At 38.2% G+C, this 19,077-nt stretch overlaps 1 protein-coding gene across 2 annotated transcripts in view; it reads left to right on the top strand.

Moving 5' to 3' along the window:
• Positions 1 to 16,466, top strand: part of LOC114038910 (C-type lectin domain family 1 member A-like) — a 30,896-nt gene extending 14,430 nt beyond the window's left edge. The window contains exons 3-7 of one of the 2 annotated variants that reach the window (XM_027856422.1): positions 73 to 171; positions 1,824 to 2,000; positions 4,584 to 4,735; positions 13,136 to 13,254; positions 15,502 to 16,466. In XM_027856422.1, the coding sequence (XP_027712223.1) occupies positions 73 to 171; positions 1,824 to 2,000; positions 4,584 to 4,735; positions 13,136 to 13,254; positions 15,502 to 15,652 (698 nt within the window). In that variant the 3' untranslated portion in view covers positions 15,653 to 16,466. Of the gene's footprint in view, positions 1 to 72; positions 172 to 1,823; positions 2,001 to 4,583; positions 4,741 to 6,497; positions 6,640 to 13,135; positions 13,255 to 15,501 lie in introns of those variants that run through there. The other variant, XM_027856423.1, reaches the window with a different exon arrangement.
• The last annotated feature ends 2,611 nt before the right edge of the window (positions 16,467 to 19,077 follow it).

A 19,077-nucleotide genomic window follows, 5' to 3' on the forward strand; every position in this document is an offset into this window, starting at 1 on the left:
TATTGCTGAATTAGTTCCAGGGAAAAAAGAAAGACCAGCTCTCTTGATCACTGATTTTTCTTATTTCTCTAGGATACCCAACTACTTCTCCATCTTGGCGCCCAGTTGCTCTAATTCTATTGACTTTGTGCCTGGTGTTGCTGATTGGACTGGGAGTATTAGGACTTGAATGTACGTATATACTCAAACTCAGGATTGTACTGGAGTTCAAGGGTTTGCCCTGAAATGGGAATGATGAAGATTTTAAATTTAGCCTTGTCTATCACCACAGTCCAAGGGGCTCAAGAGAGCCAACTGTTAATTTTTTTTTTTTTTTTGGTGAGGCGATTGGGGTTAAATGACTTGCCCAGAGTCACACAGCTAGGGGGTGTTATGTGTCTGAGGCCGGATTTGAACTCAGATCCTCCTGACTTCAGGGCTGGTGCTCTATCCACTGTCACCTAGTGGCCCCCAACTGTTAAATTTTTAATCTGAATTTACACCTGGGAAATCAGAGAACTCTTCCCACTTTCCATATTAGTGTAGAGGGCAACATAATCCTCCCAGTCCCTCAGGCTCAACAATCTAGGAGTCATCCTGGACGCCTCAATATCTCTCACCCCCAGTATCCAATCTGTTGACAAGGTCTGTCAATTTCACCTTTGCAACATTTCTCAAATGTGCCCCCTTTTCTTTTCTGATACTGCCACCACTACTGCAGGCCCTCATCTCATCATGCCTGGACTGTTGCAATATCCTGCTAGTGCCTCTGTTTGTCTCAGGTCCCTCCCCACTCCAATCCCTCCTCCATTCAACTGCTAAAGTGATTTTCCTGAAATGCAGATCTGATCATGTCAAACCCTCCTCTCAAACTGCGCCCCCCCCAATTCGATAAACTCTTGTGGTTCCCTTTAGGATCAAATACACAATGTTCTGTTTGTCATTCAAAGCCCTTCATAGCCTAGCCCCCTGTTACTTCTCAATCTTCTTACACCTTAGTCCCCAACACATACTCTTCTATCCAGTGACTCTGGCCTCACCACAAACAAGATACTCCATGCTCTGGGTATTTTCTCTGGCTATCTCTCCTTCCTGGAACTTTCCGTCCTTCATTCTCATTATGACTTCTTTGGCTTCCTTTAAATCCCAACTAAAATCCCATCTTTTACTGGAAGCCTTCCCCAAGCCCTCTTAATTCTAGAGCCTTCCTTTTATTAATTATTTCCTCCCCCCCCCCGTATATAGCTTGCTTTGTATATATTTGTTTGCATGGTGTCCCCCCCATTAGATTCTAAGGTCTTTGAGGGCAGAGACTATCTTTACCCTCTTTTTACCACAGTACTTGGCACACAGTAGGTGCTTAATACATGTTTATTGATTGATTTTTTTTTTTTTGGCTAGGCAATGGGATTAAGTGACTTGCCCAGGGTCACATAGCTAGTAGGTGTCAAGTGTCTGAGGCTGGATTTCAATTGAGTTCCTCCTGACTCCAGGGCCCATGCTCTATCCACTGTGCCATCTACCTGCCCCTTTATTGATTGATTTTTAAAGAAAGAGATGAAGAAAAAATGTTATATGTAAAAATGCAGATTAAAATTAAAAGTGTGTCACATGTACAGAAAGCCTGATATTAAATATTGCCAGTACATGCTTGCTCCAGGCCTTAATCCATTCTAGAGCACAGGGGGTAATCTACATCACCCATATAAGCATTTAGTGAGAGCCTGGGTTATGCTGGTGGGTAGACAGTACATACAGAAAGTGGAGCAAGAAAGCCTATATATAGGTGATATATAGCGATAAGGGCATTTCCAATACACATTCTGACCATGGCAGTTGATCAGTTTTTCAGCTCAGTCAACTCTCAATCACCCAGAGGGATATTCTCACTCAAAAGGAAGAAAGCCTGGGAAACTTGTCTCGACAGCTACATTCTCTCCAGGCCCAGAACAGGAAGCTCACAGATACTCTGCAGCACTTGGCTAAAAAGCTCTGTCGGGAGCTCTATAACAAAACTGGAGGTAAGTTCCCTATTATCTGTCTGCCTGATAGGGCTTTTGTTAGCACTATAGGGAAAGAAAGAGGTGGGCCTCACACATGTAGAGAGACCCACGTGTTGCAAAGGCTTAGCGCCTGAAGGGAGGAAGAATAGACATCTCAAAACTTTTCTCCCCTCACTATTCTACATGGGATACTTTTGTTCCTGCCTGGAGGGGAAGCAGGAAGTTGGGGCCAGAAAGACTCCTCAGAGAGAAGGGGATACAGTTAGAATTATACCTATCTGCTCCCTTAAATATTGTTCATCTAGGAGATATGATTGGATTCCATCTAACTTCTGGATTGCTTTGTCATTTTGGGGGGAAAGAGGACCCCAAGCCCTACATCCAAGGTTTGACCCCTTTCCTACCTAATATGAGTTCCACAGTGAACACATAGTGAATAGAAAAAAAAAACACATTTATCCATATCATAGAAAAACAGAAATCAGAGGAGGTATATATAGGAGAATATATACTAGACAATACAGAATGAAGTTCTCTCATTTGGAGCAAGATAACTCAAAAGAAAGTCCTGTATCTCACCCTGAGGGAAATTCCCCAAGGTCTCTACTGAGGGTAGAGATGTGATAGAGACTGCTGGCTCCACTCACATCTTGGAGTCTTTATCTTCAGCAACTTGAAGTGAGGTTGGCCTCTTCCACCTTCTCTCACCAAGCTAAAAGTCAAGAAATGCATGAAATGACTTAAAAGTCAAAGAAGACTTGAAGCTTGACTGGTTGTGAAGGAGACTGGCTCTGAAAAATCCAGAAGGAGGATTCCTGTTGGAAGAGTACCCAAAGAATCCAGAAGGGGGAACTCCTGTTAGAAGAGTACCCAAAGGGGACTGACTGACTCTGAAGAATCCCAAAGTGGGGACTCAATGCAGATTCTCTCTTGTAGAGTCCCCAAAGGGACTGGTGAAGACTGGAGCTATTTTGCTTCTCACTAGCTCCCCCCTGCCCTTGACATAGGGCAGTCTTCATCTCCTCCAGTACGGAGAGAATCCCAGACCAATGGACTTTTTGGACAAGGGTTTCAGCATTCAGGAGTTTTTTTTTGATGATTTGTTGTTTGCTATTTTTTCCCCCTGTGTTAAAGTCCCTGAATCTTAGAGCTGGAAAAGATCATCTATTGGCTGGACCATGTAGCCTAATTGTATCTGAATGTAAATCCTAACCAGTAATAATAATAATATCTAACATGTATGTAGCCCTTACTATGTGCCAGGCACTGTGCTAAGTGCTGAGATCAAATCTGAACTCAGGTTTTTCTAACTCTGGTCCCAGCACTCTATTCACTAGGCCACCTAGCTGCCTCTACCAGTCTTAGCATAGTGTCCCAATGCTTAGCACAGTGCCTGACACACAGAAGGCACTTAGTAAATGTTTATTGATTGATTATTTATTGATAAATCATCCCATCTTCTCTTGAGGTCTTCTAGTCGGAGGGAAGAGTATAATGGGCCCATAACCTCCCATGTTTTGGAGACTTTGTTTTTCTTAATGCAACCTAAGAGCATCTTTGCATTTTGGACTGTTTAGCTGTTAACTCAGCCTACTTGCTGTTCACTAAACCTCAGAGATTTTTTTATATTAATTGTTTCTCCATCTCATACTTGTACAGTTGATTGGTTTTAATATGAATTCAGGAAATTTCATATGTTTCTATTAAAAATCATTTTATTTGATTTGACCCATCATTTGAACTTGCTGAGAAATTTTTTGGATCCTAATTTTGTTATCCAACATGTTCACAACATTCTTTTCGATTTCTTCTGCCTATAAAGTTATAATCATACCTTTGTCTGACCCACTGATAAAAAGGTTTAGTAGTATAAGGCTAAGGACATCCCTGAGACTTTCCACTAGAAACCCCTGTCCAAGTAGAAATCAACTATTTAAAGACAAAATCAGAGCCTATAAACATTTATTAAGCACCTACTATGTGCCAGACACAATGCTAAGCACTGGGGATACAAAGAAAGGAATGGCAGCCCAAACGCATTTTTTTTTAAAAGCCGAAAAAGGGGCAAGGGGAAAGAAAGCATAAGGGAAGGGAGAGGAAGGTTAATTGGCTCCAAGGTAGGATGAAGTTCTGCAGCTGCAGAATGATGAGTTTCTGAATATCAGGAAGTCTAGAAAAGCAGACTGGTATGAAGTAATGTGGGAAATTAATAAGAGAATGTTATCTAGAACTTCTCAGAATGTAAGCTCCTTGAGGGCAGGTCCTGTTCCACTTTTAACTTTGTATCCCCAGTGATTATTCACATAGTTAAAAAGCTTCTTGATAGATTGATTGATTATCTGATTAAGACACTATTTAACTTTAAGAGGGCAATGACAATCACTTGGAGGAGGAGGAACTTACTAACTCTGACTTCTTTCCTCTACAAAGAAAAAAAAGTGCTTTATCATTGCTTTTTTTTTTCTTTCTTATGTCACTATTACTTCCTAATCACTCTTCATCCCCCCACCTCCCTAGAAAACTCCATTGTAAAAAAAAAAAAAAGCGGGAGGAGTACAGCTAAATAAATCAAATCAATACAATGTCTGGATTCTTTCCCAGAACACCGATGCAGCCCCTGCCCAAAGAAATGGAAGTGGCACAAGGATAGTTGCTACTGTTTCTCTAAGGAAAGCAACACTTGGCAGGGCTGTGAACATTTCTGCACTGCTGAGAACTCCACCCTTCTGAAGATAGAGACACAAGATGTTCTGGTAAGGTGTGCTTACTTGGGGCTTTTTATGCCTAATATTTTTGAGACAGGAAGAGAAGTAAAGCCTCAGGTTCCAGAACCCATTCTTTTTTGGAAGCTTTCACTGGAGGCAAATAACAGGGAGACTTCCTAGCCCAGCACCTCAGCACAACATGAATAAGATGGTTCCCATGAGGACTGGAGAAACCTAGTAAGATCTGTATTTCAACTCCAGATCAGATAGCTGGAAGAATGTCTGAGTTTCAAATGTCTAGTGGTTTGTTAAGGAAGAAAGAGAATCATAGCATAGGGTAAAATGGGCAAAAGCAGGATTGCTGGCTGTTCAATAAACACCCACAGCCATCCTCCTGTCAAATACACAAATTACTGACTTAAAAATATAGACCATCACTATGAACAATGTCATCATCAAAATTCCTATATTAATGTGCTATTATTAACCCTAAGAACTGTATAGGGGAAGAGAGAGGGCAAAGTTTCAAGTGATTGTCAGGTTGCAAACCAGAATGACTGAAAGAAAGATCTTGTCCTCCAGGAACAGACAGCATTCATGTATGCTGACATAAAGGCATACTGAAAACTGAACAGACTGGTAAAGACTCTCACTACGTGCCCATTTTTGCTTTTGCTAATGATGTTCCTCTTCCTTGAGATACCCACCTTTGTCTTCTCCCCATGTTCAAGGACTACAATTCCTTGAACACAGCTCAAGTTCTACCTCCTCCATAAAGTTTGAGACAAAAAGACAAAATGGAATATAACCTTGTCTCATATGCTGCTGTCTGTGACCTTAGAGTCCACTTATAGACATTACTTTTTGAGTACTTCAGTACAGCAGTTCTTAAACTTTTTGGTCTTGGGATCCCTTTATACTCTTAAAATTTATTGAGGACCCCTAAAGACCATTTGTTTATGTAGGTTATTTCTATTGTTATTTACCATATTAGAATTTGAAACAGCATTACTATGAAAATAGTTTTGACCTTGCAGACACCAAAAGGATCTTGGGAACTTCTAAGGGTCCCCAGATCACTCTATGAGAACTATTGCTTCAGTATATCTACAGATCTCTCAATGTAATCTCATCAATGTGGATACTTCCTCCATTCCATATCTTCTTATTTTGTATGACACGTCTATGTCCTCTTATAAATTCTTCACAGAAGATCCACCCAACATGATTTCCTTTAATTTTCTTGCTATTACATGGGTAGCAATCTCTTGCTTTTGCTAAATGACTGGATCTTCTTCTTTTCCAGTTACACATCTCTTTGATGATCTATTTTTGGCCTATTCTTGTGCACAATTCTTGAGCTTACTCACATTCGGCATTCATCTCTCCATTGCCTTTGAGTGCCAATTTTGATTCTTCTGAGGTGATGATTTTTTTAAAATTACTAATGACTATATAGTATTAGCTGAATATTGGTGCTACAAAGTTGTATTTTTGTTTCAGTTTTAGAAACTTGGGGTCATCAAAAGAATAGTACAATTCCCCAAATGCAACCCAATCCTCTGTTTTCCTCTTATTCAACTCTCAGTCCAGTTCATTGTCCACCTGCAGTATTTCTTTAAGATATATATACCTATGGATAAAATCTGTAGGCTGTCCACTCAAGGTATGTATACTGATGGCTAAAATCTACGGGCTGTCCATCCAATTGCACATTATAGTCTGGATTGTAGACATTCTTTATCCACTTAGTTTTTCCCAGGTGACTAGTTAGGTTAAACTCTTTTGAGTGACTATGGATTTCATTTAGGAGGGTCTGCAATGTTTTGAGGTTTGATACAAGCCCAAGGTTATCCACAAAAAGGAGCACCTGGAAGATCTCATCACCTATAGGGAGTTTCTCATCTGCTTGGTCTCTGCACCAGTCTGCATGACAGTGACAAACACCTTTGGTGAGCATACATCTCTGTTTTTTTTTTGTCTCATTTGATATTAATAATCAAAAGATCATTGAGCAAAGTTACCTCTTCTGTTTCATTTCCCAAGGAATCTTATATAATTTTTAGATGCATCAGAGACATCTTATTGACAGAGAGCCTTTAAACATTTTGTAATGCCAAGCCAAAAGTTTCATAAACAAAAAAATTAATAATCACAAAAGGATCTTATAGTTTCTGCACTTTTCAGTCAATTGGCTGATGTAAAAAATCAATTCCTATAAAATATTATGAAAGTCTGTCTATTCTATTCTCATTAAGGATGCTCTGGATGGTTGGGCAGAATATTCTCATAAAGATTTTGCAGAGTTAGGAAAATAGATACAAGGGTTGGTAACTTGCTATTTTCATAACCGTATTTTTTGAGTAGAAATGTTTGGAAGAAAAAGTTGTTCTATATTCATTACTTTGACTTTCATACTTCCTACTCACTTCTCAATGCCTTACAACCTAGCTTTAGAACCCACCACTTGACTGAACTATTGACCACTGTTTCTCTATACCTGGATATTCTTGACTCTGGATTTTTGTGACATTGTTCTCTCCTGGTTCTCCTCCTACCTGTCTATCCAATCTTCAGTGTCCTTTGCAGGATCATCATCTATGTCTTGCACCTTGTATGTTGTATCAATATGCCAAGGACACTAATCTGGGCCCTCTTCATTCTCTACAATCTATCTCTTGGTCATCTCATTAGCTCCCAGGGGTTTAATATCATCTCTTCTTAGGCAATTCTTATGTTAGTCAACTCGACTATGTGTCTAGCCCTCATATCTCTCCTGTACTCCTGTTCTACATGTCTAGTTGCCCGCTAGATATCTCCATCTGGCAATCCTATAGGCATCTCAAACTCAACATGCCTTTAACTTATATAATTATCTTTCTTTCTAAGTCCATCCCTTCTTCTAACTTCCCTTTTCCTATTGACAATACCACTGTTTTTCTGGTCACCCAGGTTCATAGTCTATGAGTCATCTCTAACTCCATATTCTCCTTTAGCTGTATGTGGTCAGTTATAAGACTTGCCAATCCTACCTCCACAACTCCATTGTCTTCATTCATGCAGCTACCACCCTACTTCAGGCCCTTGTCATCATTCACCTGGCCTATCAAAGTGCTTTATTTCACTCTACATTCAACCTCTTCTTTCTCCCATCCACTCTTCACAAGGCTGCTAAATTGACATGATTGGTGTGACCATGATGCTTCCCTGCTCAAGAAGCTCCATTGACTCTCTATTGCCTCTAGGACAAAATACAAACTAATTTCCTTGGCATATCAAGCCCTTATCAGTCTAACTCCAGCCCATATTTGAGGGCTCATGCTATTAATCTCTTTCATGCACTCTAAACTCCAGTCAAACTATTTTGCTTGATATCATCCATACACAACATATTTTTTCTCCCCTGTCTTTGTGCCTTTGCATAGTTTCCTCTCCCCCTCCCCCACCATGTTTAAGATAATTCTCCCTCTACAGTTCTTGGCATCTCTAGTCTTGGCATCTCAAGACTTAACTCAAATGTCTCCTTTGGTAAAAGATCTTTTCTGACTCCCCAGGTTGTTAGTGTTCCCACTTCAGATTACTTTGTGTTTATTTTGCATATTTTTATATTTATCTATTTGCATATTGTTTTCAATTAGTATCACATAAGCTCCTTGAAGGCAGGGATTATTTCCTTTAAGTGCTTGTATGTCTTATGGCAGCACACTGTTTAGCACCTAGTCAATGCTTGTTGAATTGGGTTAAAATATTATTTTCCCTATTTGCTGTTGATATGATGGTTTACTTTGAAATCATAGGGAATCAGTAAAGATACTAATTGAGACCATTAATAGCTTCAGCAAAAGTTCAAGCTACAAAACATGTTATCTAAAATCAACATCCTTTCTATACAATACCAATAAAACACAAGAAATAATAATAGAAAGAGCAACCCCATTCTTAATAACTATAAAATGCAAAAAAATCTGGGACTTGACCTACCAAAGAACACAAAAGACTTAAATAGATTCAATTATAAAGTGCTCCCTAAATAAATGAAGAATAATTTAAATAGCTGGAAGAATCTCATCAGTGGTCCATGCCAATATAAATAAAAAATTAGAATGTTACTAAAATTAATTTATACTTTTAATGTTATACAAACCAAATTATCAAGGAAACATTTTACAGAACTTGATAAAACAATTAAAAATTCATTTGGAAAAATGAACGTCTACAATACCCAGGGAAATGATGAAAAGAAATAAGGACAAAAGGGAAATGTCACTTGCAGGCCTCAAACCATATTATAAAGCAGTAGTCATGAAAATCACCTGGTATTGGTTAAGAAATGGAGATATAAACCAGTAGAAAAGACTAGACAAGGGAGGGTCAGAAAAAATGGAACTCAAAAACTGAGTGTTTAATAAAGTGGAAAACATAAATTTCCTAGTTAAAAATAAATAAACAAATCTCTTTATTTGATTAAAAAACTGCTGGGAAAAATGGAAAGCAGTCTGTCAGAAATTAGGCTTAGACCAACAACTTTCACCATATTCCACAATACATTCTAAATAATAAATGACCTTAATATTAAAGATTATACTATGAAAATTAGAAGAGAACAGATCATATTTTCCCAAAGCTATGAGTAGGAGAAGCAGTTACAAAAGATAGAGTAGGCAATTTTGATTACTTGAAACTGAAAAGCTTCTGAACAGACAAAATTAATATATGTAGGATAAGAAGGAAAGGGTTGGATGAGGAAAATATTTTTTAAATTATATTTTTATTTATTTTATTAAATATTTCCCAATTACACTTAAAAATTTTTAAACATTCATCTTTAAGAATTTTGAGCTCCAAGTTCTCACCTGCTTCCCACCCCTCCCACTCCCATCTATTCAGAAGCCAAGCAATGTGATATAAAGAACGTATGTGAAGTCTTGTAAAACGTATTTCTATATTAGCCCTTTTGCAAACAGGTATACAAGTGCAAAAATGCAAGAAAAATAAAGTGAAAAGAGTATGTTTTAATCTTCACTTATAATTCATTAGTTCTCTCTCTGGAAATGGATGGCATTTTTCTTCATGTGTCCTTTGGAATTGTCTTAGATTGTTGTCTTGATAAGAATAGCTAAGTCTTTCACAGATGATCATTGTTACAATATCACTGTTACTATGTACCATGTTCTTCTGGTTCTGCTCCTACTTATTTTGCTTTGCATCATTTCATATGTCTTTCCAGATTTTTCTGAAACCATTCTGTTTATCATTGCCTATAGCACAATAGAATTCCATCACAATCATATATCATAACTTGTTCAACTATTTTCCAATTAATGGGCATCCGCTCAATTTCCAATTCTTTGCCACAGCAAAAAGAGCTGATTATATATATATATTCATTTATTTATTTTGGCTAGTCAATGGGGTTAAGTGACTTGCCCAGGGTCACACAGCTAGTGTCAAATGTCTGAGGCTAGATTTGAACTCAAGTTCTCCTTACTCCAGGGTAAGTACTCTATCTACTGCACCACCTAGTTGCCCCCTGCTATAAATATTTTTGTAGAAATAGGTCCTTTTCCTTTTCCTTTTTCTTTGATATCTTCCGGACATAGACCTAGTAGTAGTATTGCTGGGTCAAAGGGTATGCACATTTTTATAGCCCCTTGGGCATAGTTACAAATTGTTCTCCAGAATGATTGGACCAGTTCATAACTCCATCAACAATGTATTAATGTCTTTATTTTTCCACATCACCTCCAGTACGGATCATTTTCATTTTCATTTCCTTTCATGTTGGCCAATCTGATAGATGTGAAGTGGTCCCTCAGATTTGTTTTAATTTTCATTTCTCTAATTAGTAGTGATTTAGACCATTTTTTTCATGTAACTATTGATAGCTTTGATTTCTTTTTTTGAAAACTACTGGATCCTATTCTTTGACCATTTATCAATTGGTAAGTGGCTCTTATTTTTATAAATTTGGCTCAGTTCCCTATATATTTAAGAAATGAGGCCTTTATCAGAGAAACTTGTTGTAAATTACATTCCCTCCCTCCCCTCAATTTCCTTCTAATTTTGGCTGTATTGATTTTATTTGTGCAAAACCTTTTAAATTTCATGTAATCAAAATTATTCATTTTACATCTTGGAATGCTCTCTATCTCTTGTTTGGTCATAAATTCTTCCCTTATCTATAGATCTGACAGGCAAATTTTTCTGTCTTCCCTTAATTTACTTATGATATCACTCTTTAGGTCTAAATTCTTTACTCATTTTGACCTTATTTTGGTATATGGTATAAGATACTGGTCTATGCCTGGTTTCTGCCAAATTGCTTTCTAGTTTTCCCAACAATTTTTGTCAAATGATGAGTTTTTGCCTCCAAAGCTTGGATCTTTGGGTTTATCACATGCTAGATTACTATGCTCATTTTCTACTGTGTTGTTGTTCAGTCATTTTAGTCATGTCCAATTCTTTGTGACCCCATTGGGGGTTTTCTTGGCAAAGATACTAAAGCTATTTGCCATTTCCTTCTCCAACTCATTTTTGCAGATGAGGAACTGAGGCAAACAGGGTTAGGTAACTTGCTCAAGGTCACATGGATAGTAAGTGTCAGAGGCCAGATTTGGACTTAGGAAGATGAGTCTTCCTGACTCCAGGCCTGGCACTCTATCCACTGTGCCACTTAGTTGCCCTTTTCAACTGTGTGTTATATAGCTAATTTATTCCACTGGTCCACCATTCTATTTCTTAGCCAGTACCAGATTGTTTTGATGATTTTCAGGGGATTGTTTTAATTTGTCTTTCTCTTATTATTAGTGATTTAAACCATATATACTAATAGTCATTCCCCAATAGATAAATAATCAAAAATTATGAACAAATAATCCTCAAAAGAACTGTGAAGTATTCACAACAACATGAAAGAATGATCCAAATCACCAGTAATAAGAGAAATACAAATTAAAACAACCCTTTGGTTTTACCCTACACCCTGCAAATTGGAAAAAATGACAAAAAATGCCAACAGTCAATGTTGGAAGTGTTGTGGAAGGATAAGCCCACTAATACATTGTTGGTGGAGCAGTGAAATGGTACAATTATTTTGGAAAGCAATTTGGAATTATGCAAGTAAAATTACTAAAATATGAACCAGCGACTCCCTTACTGGGATTATATCTCAAGGAATTGATCAATAAGAAAAAAAGTGTTATATATTCCAAAATATTTATAGCAGTACTTTTGATGATAGCTAAGAATTGGAAACAAATTAGATGCCTATCAATTGGGAAATAGCTAAACAAATTGTGGTACATGAATGTAGTAGAATATTACTGTGCTATAAGAAATAATGTGTATGATGAATACAGAAAAGCGTGGAAAGATCTATGTGAACAGATGCATAGTGAAGTAAGCAGAGCCAAGAAAAAATATACACAGTAACTACAACAGTGTAAATGGAAAACATGGCTGCACACCAGAAAATTGAAGGTAAAAGCAACAAAATTATAAAGATCAAGCAAGACTCAAATGAAGAGATATGAGAAGACATCCCTAACCACTCCTTTGTGGAAGTGGGAAGCCCACAGATGTTAAACACTGCACATATTTTTTTACTTTTTCAATGTATTGATCTATTGTACTGGTTTTTCTTCCTTTAAGATTACCATTTGTCATATGAGATGACTCTCTGGGAGAGAGAGAGGGAAGGACATTTAAAACAACTATGGTGATATAAGAAATAGAAATTATCAATAAAAACTTATGTTAAAAAACTAAAAAAAAGAAATAATATTTTGCTTCCCCTTCCCCCAAATAAATTAGTGTCCTTTCAGAAAATGTGAGAATAGTTCTCACAAAGGCTTCACAATACTGTTGGATGATTTTTCTCTATTTATACTTGGCTTGATATAGTTGTTCTTCCTGTCTTTGTATTCTTTCATTCCATTTCTACTTTCTTATGTAGAAAATCTGATACTGTGACAGCTCTTTGTTTTTGCACTAGCAATCCCACAAGACTGGAATGCATGCCCTCCTTACTTCCTTCTCATAGAGTCATACTCTTCCTTTAAGATACTGCTAAAGAACCATCTTCCACATGAAGCCTTTTCTGGTCCTTCAACTACGAATCCCTTTTTTCCTAAACTACCTTGTATTTAGCCATTACATACATACACACACACATATGGATGTGTTTATTAAATTTGTACTTATGTTGCATATGTTTCCAATTAGAATGTGATCTCCTTGAAAGTAGGGATTTTTTTTTCATTTTTTGTACTTGCATCCCTAACACAGTATTTGGCATATAGTAGGCACTTTAAAAGTATTTATTGATTGCTTCTAGTCCAAATGTGGTAGCTCAAGTTACATCATTAGAGAATTTTTCTTTTGATTGATATGCCCTAAAAGTGCAAAGAGAAGGTAAAGAACAATCCACTTTCTTTGTCTCCCTTACAGGAATTTGTGATGCCTCAGAGCTACTCTCAGTTTTTCTACTCCTATTGGACAGGGCTGTCCCGCAATGGCAGTGGCAATCCCTGGCTGTGGATGGATGGATCTCTTCATTCCTTTGACTTGTAAGACTCCAGCCTCTCAGTAACACGGGGGAGGATGAAGGGAGGAGGGAGAATTCATTGTGAAATGGAAATCTCACTTTAGGGAAGATGATTATGGAACAAAGAATGTAAAGTTTTGAAATCTTTTTATAACACCTTTGCACATTTAAGATGGGTGATTTTTACTGCACGTGGTAGAGACAGACATAACTCCTTGTTGGTTGAGAGAATGTTGGGTAATGACAGGCTAGAGCCTGGGAATTTGAAATCCTCGTGAGAAGTGATTGTAAGAGGCAAACCTAACATTTTGAATAACAAAAAGAGATCCCCCTGGAGCCTCAGTTCAGTAGGGAAGTGGGCCCCAACATATCCCTTGATTTCTAGTGCTTTCAACCTAGATACTGCTAAAAGGAGACTGGCCTTGGTGATTGCTCTATTTCTTTTGTGAGCAAAGATCTTACCTTACTCTCAGATGAAGAGTTCTTATACTCTTGAGTATTATTTGATCTATTCTAATCTATATAACTTTCCTGATTTCTGTTTACTGTTTACTTTAATAAATAGGTGTATTAGTTATTTTAAATGTCAGTTTCTGCAATCAGGGTAAATGATCCTGGGCTGTCCAAAGTATTACAACTGCAGAATACCACTATTTAAGTAGATATGTTTCTAGCCCAGTTCCTCTCTGGAAAACAAGTGAAGGATCAAAAAAAAAAAAAAAAAAAAAGCCCAGCCGCAGTATTCCTCATGCTTTCCATAAAAGCAGAAATGACAGTCTTTCTAGGAGATGGGTGGGCCAGATCTTGGTTCTGACAGCTATCCATGCCATGCACATGTTCTGCCATCTTTCTGTTACATTAGCCAGACACATATTTCCTACATGGGAGAGTATGTCTGCAGGAATATTTTCACACTAGTAATTGCTGATCATTTCTTTTGCAAGAAATTTTCTTTTCCTTTTGATTAAAAAAAAAGTGAGTTACTTTAATGGTGATCCTGAGGTTGGGTTGTCTTCTCTGAAGTCTAATGCTTCCACAATGATGACCAATGCCACTTTCTCTGAGAGCTCTCAAATGGAACCTAGTTCCCCTCACCCCCCCCAAAGACTGGTTACACAAATGACCATCATGAATAGCCAGTAAACCCCTTTATCAAAGTAAGCAGTAAATGGAAATTGGGAGAATTATCCAGGTTAGACTACACTAAAGATATAAAAGAATAAGGGACCTTTGCAGCTGTGAGAAGGATAAGAATTCAGCTCACCAAAGAGCAGTTAGGTGGCTCAGTGGATAGAGAGGCAGACCTGGAATCAGGAAGACCTGAGTTCAATCTGGCCTCAGACATTTACTAGCTTTGTGACCCTGAGAAAGTTGTTTAACACTGTTTACCTCATCTGTCAAATGAGCTAGAAAAGGAAATGGCAAACCATATCAGTATCTTGCCAAGAAAACCCCAAATGGGCTTATGAAGAGTCAGACATGACTGAAACAATTGAATACCACCACCAAAGAGAAAAAAATGATCTCAGTCAAATGGAATCTGCTCTTAGCAATCCCTAGAGTTGCAAAGGCTAGAAGTCAATGGATACGTTGGGTGCCCTCTTCACATGTCTGAGGCTTCAGGGGATCTCCTGTCTGCCTTTCAAAAGGCCAAGCTTGCATCTCTAGGGGTTTTCCAACATTTTGAGTCGCCATTCTCCACTCACCCATTGTGGTTCAGCATTCTTCCAGTCAATTAGAAGTTATAACTCCCTCTGTGGCATGCATCAAAAAACACCTAACCTGAGTGAGTAGAGGTTATACACTCAGATGCAATCTCTACATATTAAATTCTTACCGTGTCAAGCAGTGTCTTGGATTGAGGTTGTACTCTTCTTTAAAGGAGCGCAGAGAAGGTTATATACTATACTGTCATATTTATATGCTTCCAGGAGATAGGAAGAGTAAAGGTTCAATCATTCCCATTTTAGAGATGGAAAAACTGAAGTACAAAGAATTAGGTGACTGCCATAGGTCAGTACACAACAGGGTGCTGTATTAATATCTTTGTCTCTTGATTGCAATAGCTAATTCTATTCTATTTTACCAAAGTGTAAGAAGAGAATTGGGTAAGTAAAATGTGGCAGAAAGTAGAGCTTCCGGCCTTAGCCTTTGTGACCCCATCATAGGAGTAAGAGTATTCCAGACAGAGACTGTTTCTTCTTTATGATCTTAACTCCTTTTTGATGATGGAGGTGGGGGTGATCCAAAATTGATTCTTTTTTTTCAGATTTGATATTGCCATTGACTTCAGCAGCTTAAGGAGCTGGGACTGTGTGACGATATTGAATGGAAGGGCTTTCTCAAAGGACTGTAAGGAGCTGAGGCGCTGTGCATGTCAAAGAACAGCAGCAGTGGTAATGCCAGAATGGCTGGAATAGTCTTCCTAAATAATGGATGCAGACAAATGGATCTTCAAACATATCTACAAACCAAAAAGGTTGCAAGCCAAGCAGGAGAAAGGACAAGAGCTCTCTGAATCACTGTGAATAGAAGTAGAAGAGCAAGTGTCTCTGGCCAGTTTAAAAAAAAAAAGGATCTTTTTCATGGAAACTGCCAAGGAGTATCAGCCTCATACATATGGTTTTAAGCACAAACTTTTCAGCCACAGAAAAATCCGATTTTGATACTTCACCCTGCCCTACATAACCTGGGCTTGTTTTTAATTCTCAATATTTTAACTTTCCCCATTTATACTGGTAGTTAATATCCCTCTGCTATCATTCTTATTGATTTTGAAGGGAAAATGAGAAATTCTTGGACAAAAGTTATGCCACTAACTGAAAATTCTATGCCCCAAAGAACGACTACCACTGATCCTTTTTTTGTTTGTTTTTGTTTTATGGTACACCTCATGCAATTTGTAACACCCGAATGATTTTCCTCCTTTGAGAATCATTTAACCACTGCTATTCTCTAAACCCCTAATGGATTCTAAGAGTTTTTCATTTACCCCAGAAGTCTCCAGAGAGGAAAGTTTATCTGAGGCCTACAGCAGCCAAGGATATCTATTTTAGATCACTATGGGAAGGAATAAGACTCATTTCCTCCTTTGGTGAACTTGGGAGAAAAGTAAGGCTCCAGATGTCTCTCCTTACAGGGGATTGGTGACTTTTAAGCACCTTTTCCCACTAGATAATTACCATCAGTCCTTTCAGGTACTTGTACAAGAATAAATGTGTGTGTATAGACTAACTGTGAGGTGAATTTGCAGTTGTATTCAGTGCTCAATGCTATGACCTCTGCTGTGAAGGGAGGGAGATCAATGACAGGTTATAAATGAATTAACTCAGTCCCAAAGAGGGCAAATGACTTTTTTTCCCAAGCTCACAGGAAAGGTTAAAAGAACCCTTGAGATGGAAGACCAAGCTCCTACATGAAGAGACTGCCATTCAACACAGAAAGTAACATGCAGACGCAAGCCAAAGGACCTTGTGCATGGACCCAATTGGGCCATTTACATCCTGGGTATTTCAGGTCAATTTTCAGTGACAATATTTGATGGTGGGAAAACTTCTATAAGTTACTTAGAAATTAGTCAATAACCTCTTTGTGTTGAAAGGTTCCATAAAAGTTGTCTGCCAGTTCACCTGGTGATTGCTAGTTATGGGATTGCCTATGGAACGAGTGAATGAATGAAGAACACAGAACAGTTTGTATTGTCAGCACTATTATACTAAATATTCAGGTCAGTATTGGAGCAACAGATGGAAATTTCAAGGGGAAGGTCAAAATATATATTTTAGTCCTCATAGGCTCTCCTGGGACATTGTAGAGGTAGGGAAGCTACAGAAATGTGGGGAAAGTCCTTCCCCAGAGATCTGTAAATGCATGGACAATTTGTGAAGTACCTAGTTTTTATAGGTGAGGATCAATGAAAGTTGCCAATACATGTGTTGGAAGGGTTGATGTATGCAAACATTAGCATCCAGCAAATGTGAATTGGATGTAATTATCCTAAGAGAAATGTGACTGTGAATTAAAATAAGCTTAAACCTAACTGAAGAAAGTATGGAAAGTTAATTTAAGAAAGCCAAGAGAATTTGTATAATGAGCTGCAGAACAGAGATATGATATTTATTCCTACCCCAGTCATCAAGATTTTCTGTGACCTTCAACTAGTTACTCTCCTTCATTGTAATTAACATTTTATAAGAGGACTCACAATATTAGCCTATATTCTAAGGAATAGGTGAGGGAAAACAGAGGAAAATAATTTTTTCAAGTAAGAAATGCTGATAAGACTAGGGAAAAGGTGGTTCTGCTTGTAGGTTAAGCAAGAATAATCCTCGGTAGAAATAACAGAGAAGCAACAATTAACTAACTGGAATTAATTTTAAGGACTCTACTTCTCTGAGATCTTCATTTGAGAAGGTAGCTCTGAAGGAAATGCATGGAGCAGGCTTTCTTCTGATAGACTAAGTAGCCCACAGTAAGTAATTAGCTCTTTCTTTTCCTCAGAACACAGAACCAGTAGTTAGGTTTTATCAGCAGGATACAGAAGGTAAACACGGCAACAGCAGGAAATGTGCTATGGAGCTTTGACCTCAGATACAAACTGATTCAGAAAAAGTGGGTGGGCATTTAGGCAGCAGTCTAGCCAAAAGAGGCATTGACCAAGGAGATCTTAGCATCATCTAAGAAGGTTGGCCAAAGCACTCTTAAGGGATTTTTGTAAAATATTAGTGCTTAATGTTGTTGTTTTCCTTTGTTTTTGAAGAGGACCAATGACATCACAGGGTGATATCATGACTTGTGCATGAATTGGATTTAAGTAAGGCAGAGTTGCACGGAGTTGTCAGCCTCACTCTTTCTTCCAAAGTCATCAAAGTCCAGTGGCAAGATAAAAGTCAAGATGACTGGCAATGGCCTGGGATGAAATGGATGACCTTGACACCAATGGCTTCCATGGCTGACCAAGCTCTAAGGGCTCCACAATGCCTGCTCCAGCTGCCTTCATGGCTGTTGGAATGAACTGTTCTCATCCTCCCATTCTAGCAGGAGAAGTCTTCATATTCTTAGAGTAGACATCCCCCTACCTCACTGACAAGTCTGAGGCCTATCAGTTACTCTCAACTTAGTTTAGACCGTCTGCGGTCTGGATGTGGCTGCTGTGCGTGCTATAGCTTCTTGGAGCCACAGGTAAGACTTGGGTGATAGGTGGATGCCAAAGGTGGATGACTAGCCCTGAAAAAAGGGCTCTGAAAGCCCTCACACCAGAGGTGCCAGTCCTCCCAGAACACCCCATACACCCCAGTATTTAATGTACATTGAAATAGAATATTTCCAATACTCAGTACATTGTGATACCTTAGAGAAAGGTCCATTGGCAGAAGCTGCTAATATTCACTTTTTTGACACATATTATAACTACTGACAGGGGCAACTAATATATATGTGTATGTGTATGTGTATGTGTATGTATACATATATATATATGTACATACATGTTTATAAATTTGAAACTTCACACAGTTATGTTGATTACATTAGTCAAGGGAGTTCCACACCCCCTGTCTCAATGTAATCAGTATAATTGTGTGAAGTTTTAAATGCATGAACATGAAGATCTGTAGCCTGCGATCTCTTTAAATGGTAAACTTCTTTGATTAGATCAAGAGGAAATAGGTCTTTGGCTCAGCAAAGAAACCAGCCAGAGTCTGGGGGAATTTGAGTAGCTGGAGGAATTTCAGCAGAGAGTCAGGGAAATGGTGAACCTATCTAATGGCAGAGGATTCCAAGTTCAGGAGATGAGGATCCCTAGGAAGGGATCAATCTTGGAGGGAGGAGAGTGTCTTTCTTCCTC

Source organism: Vombatus ursinus, unplaced genomic scaffold, assembly GCF_900497805.2.
Source record: "Vombatus ursinus unplaced genomic scaffold, bare-nosed wombat genome assembly UNPS02011431.1, whole genome shotgun sequence".
Lineage (NCBI taxonomy): Eukaryota > Metazoa > Chordata > Mammalia > Diprotodontia > Vombatidae > Vombatus > Vombatus ursinus.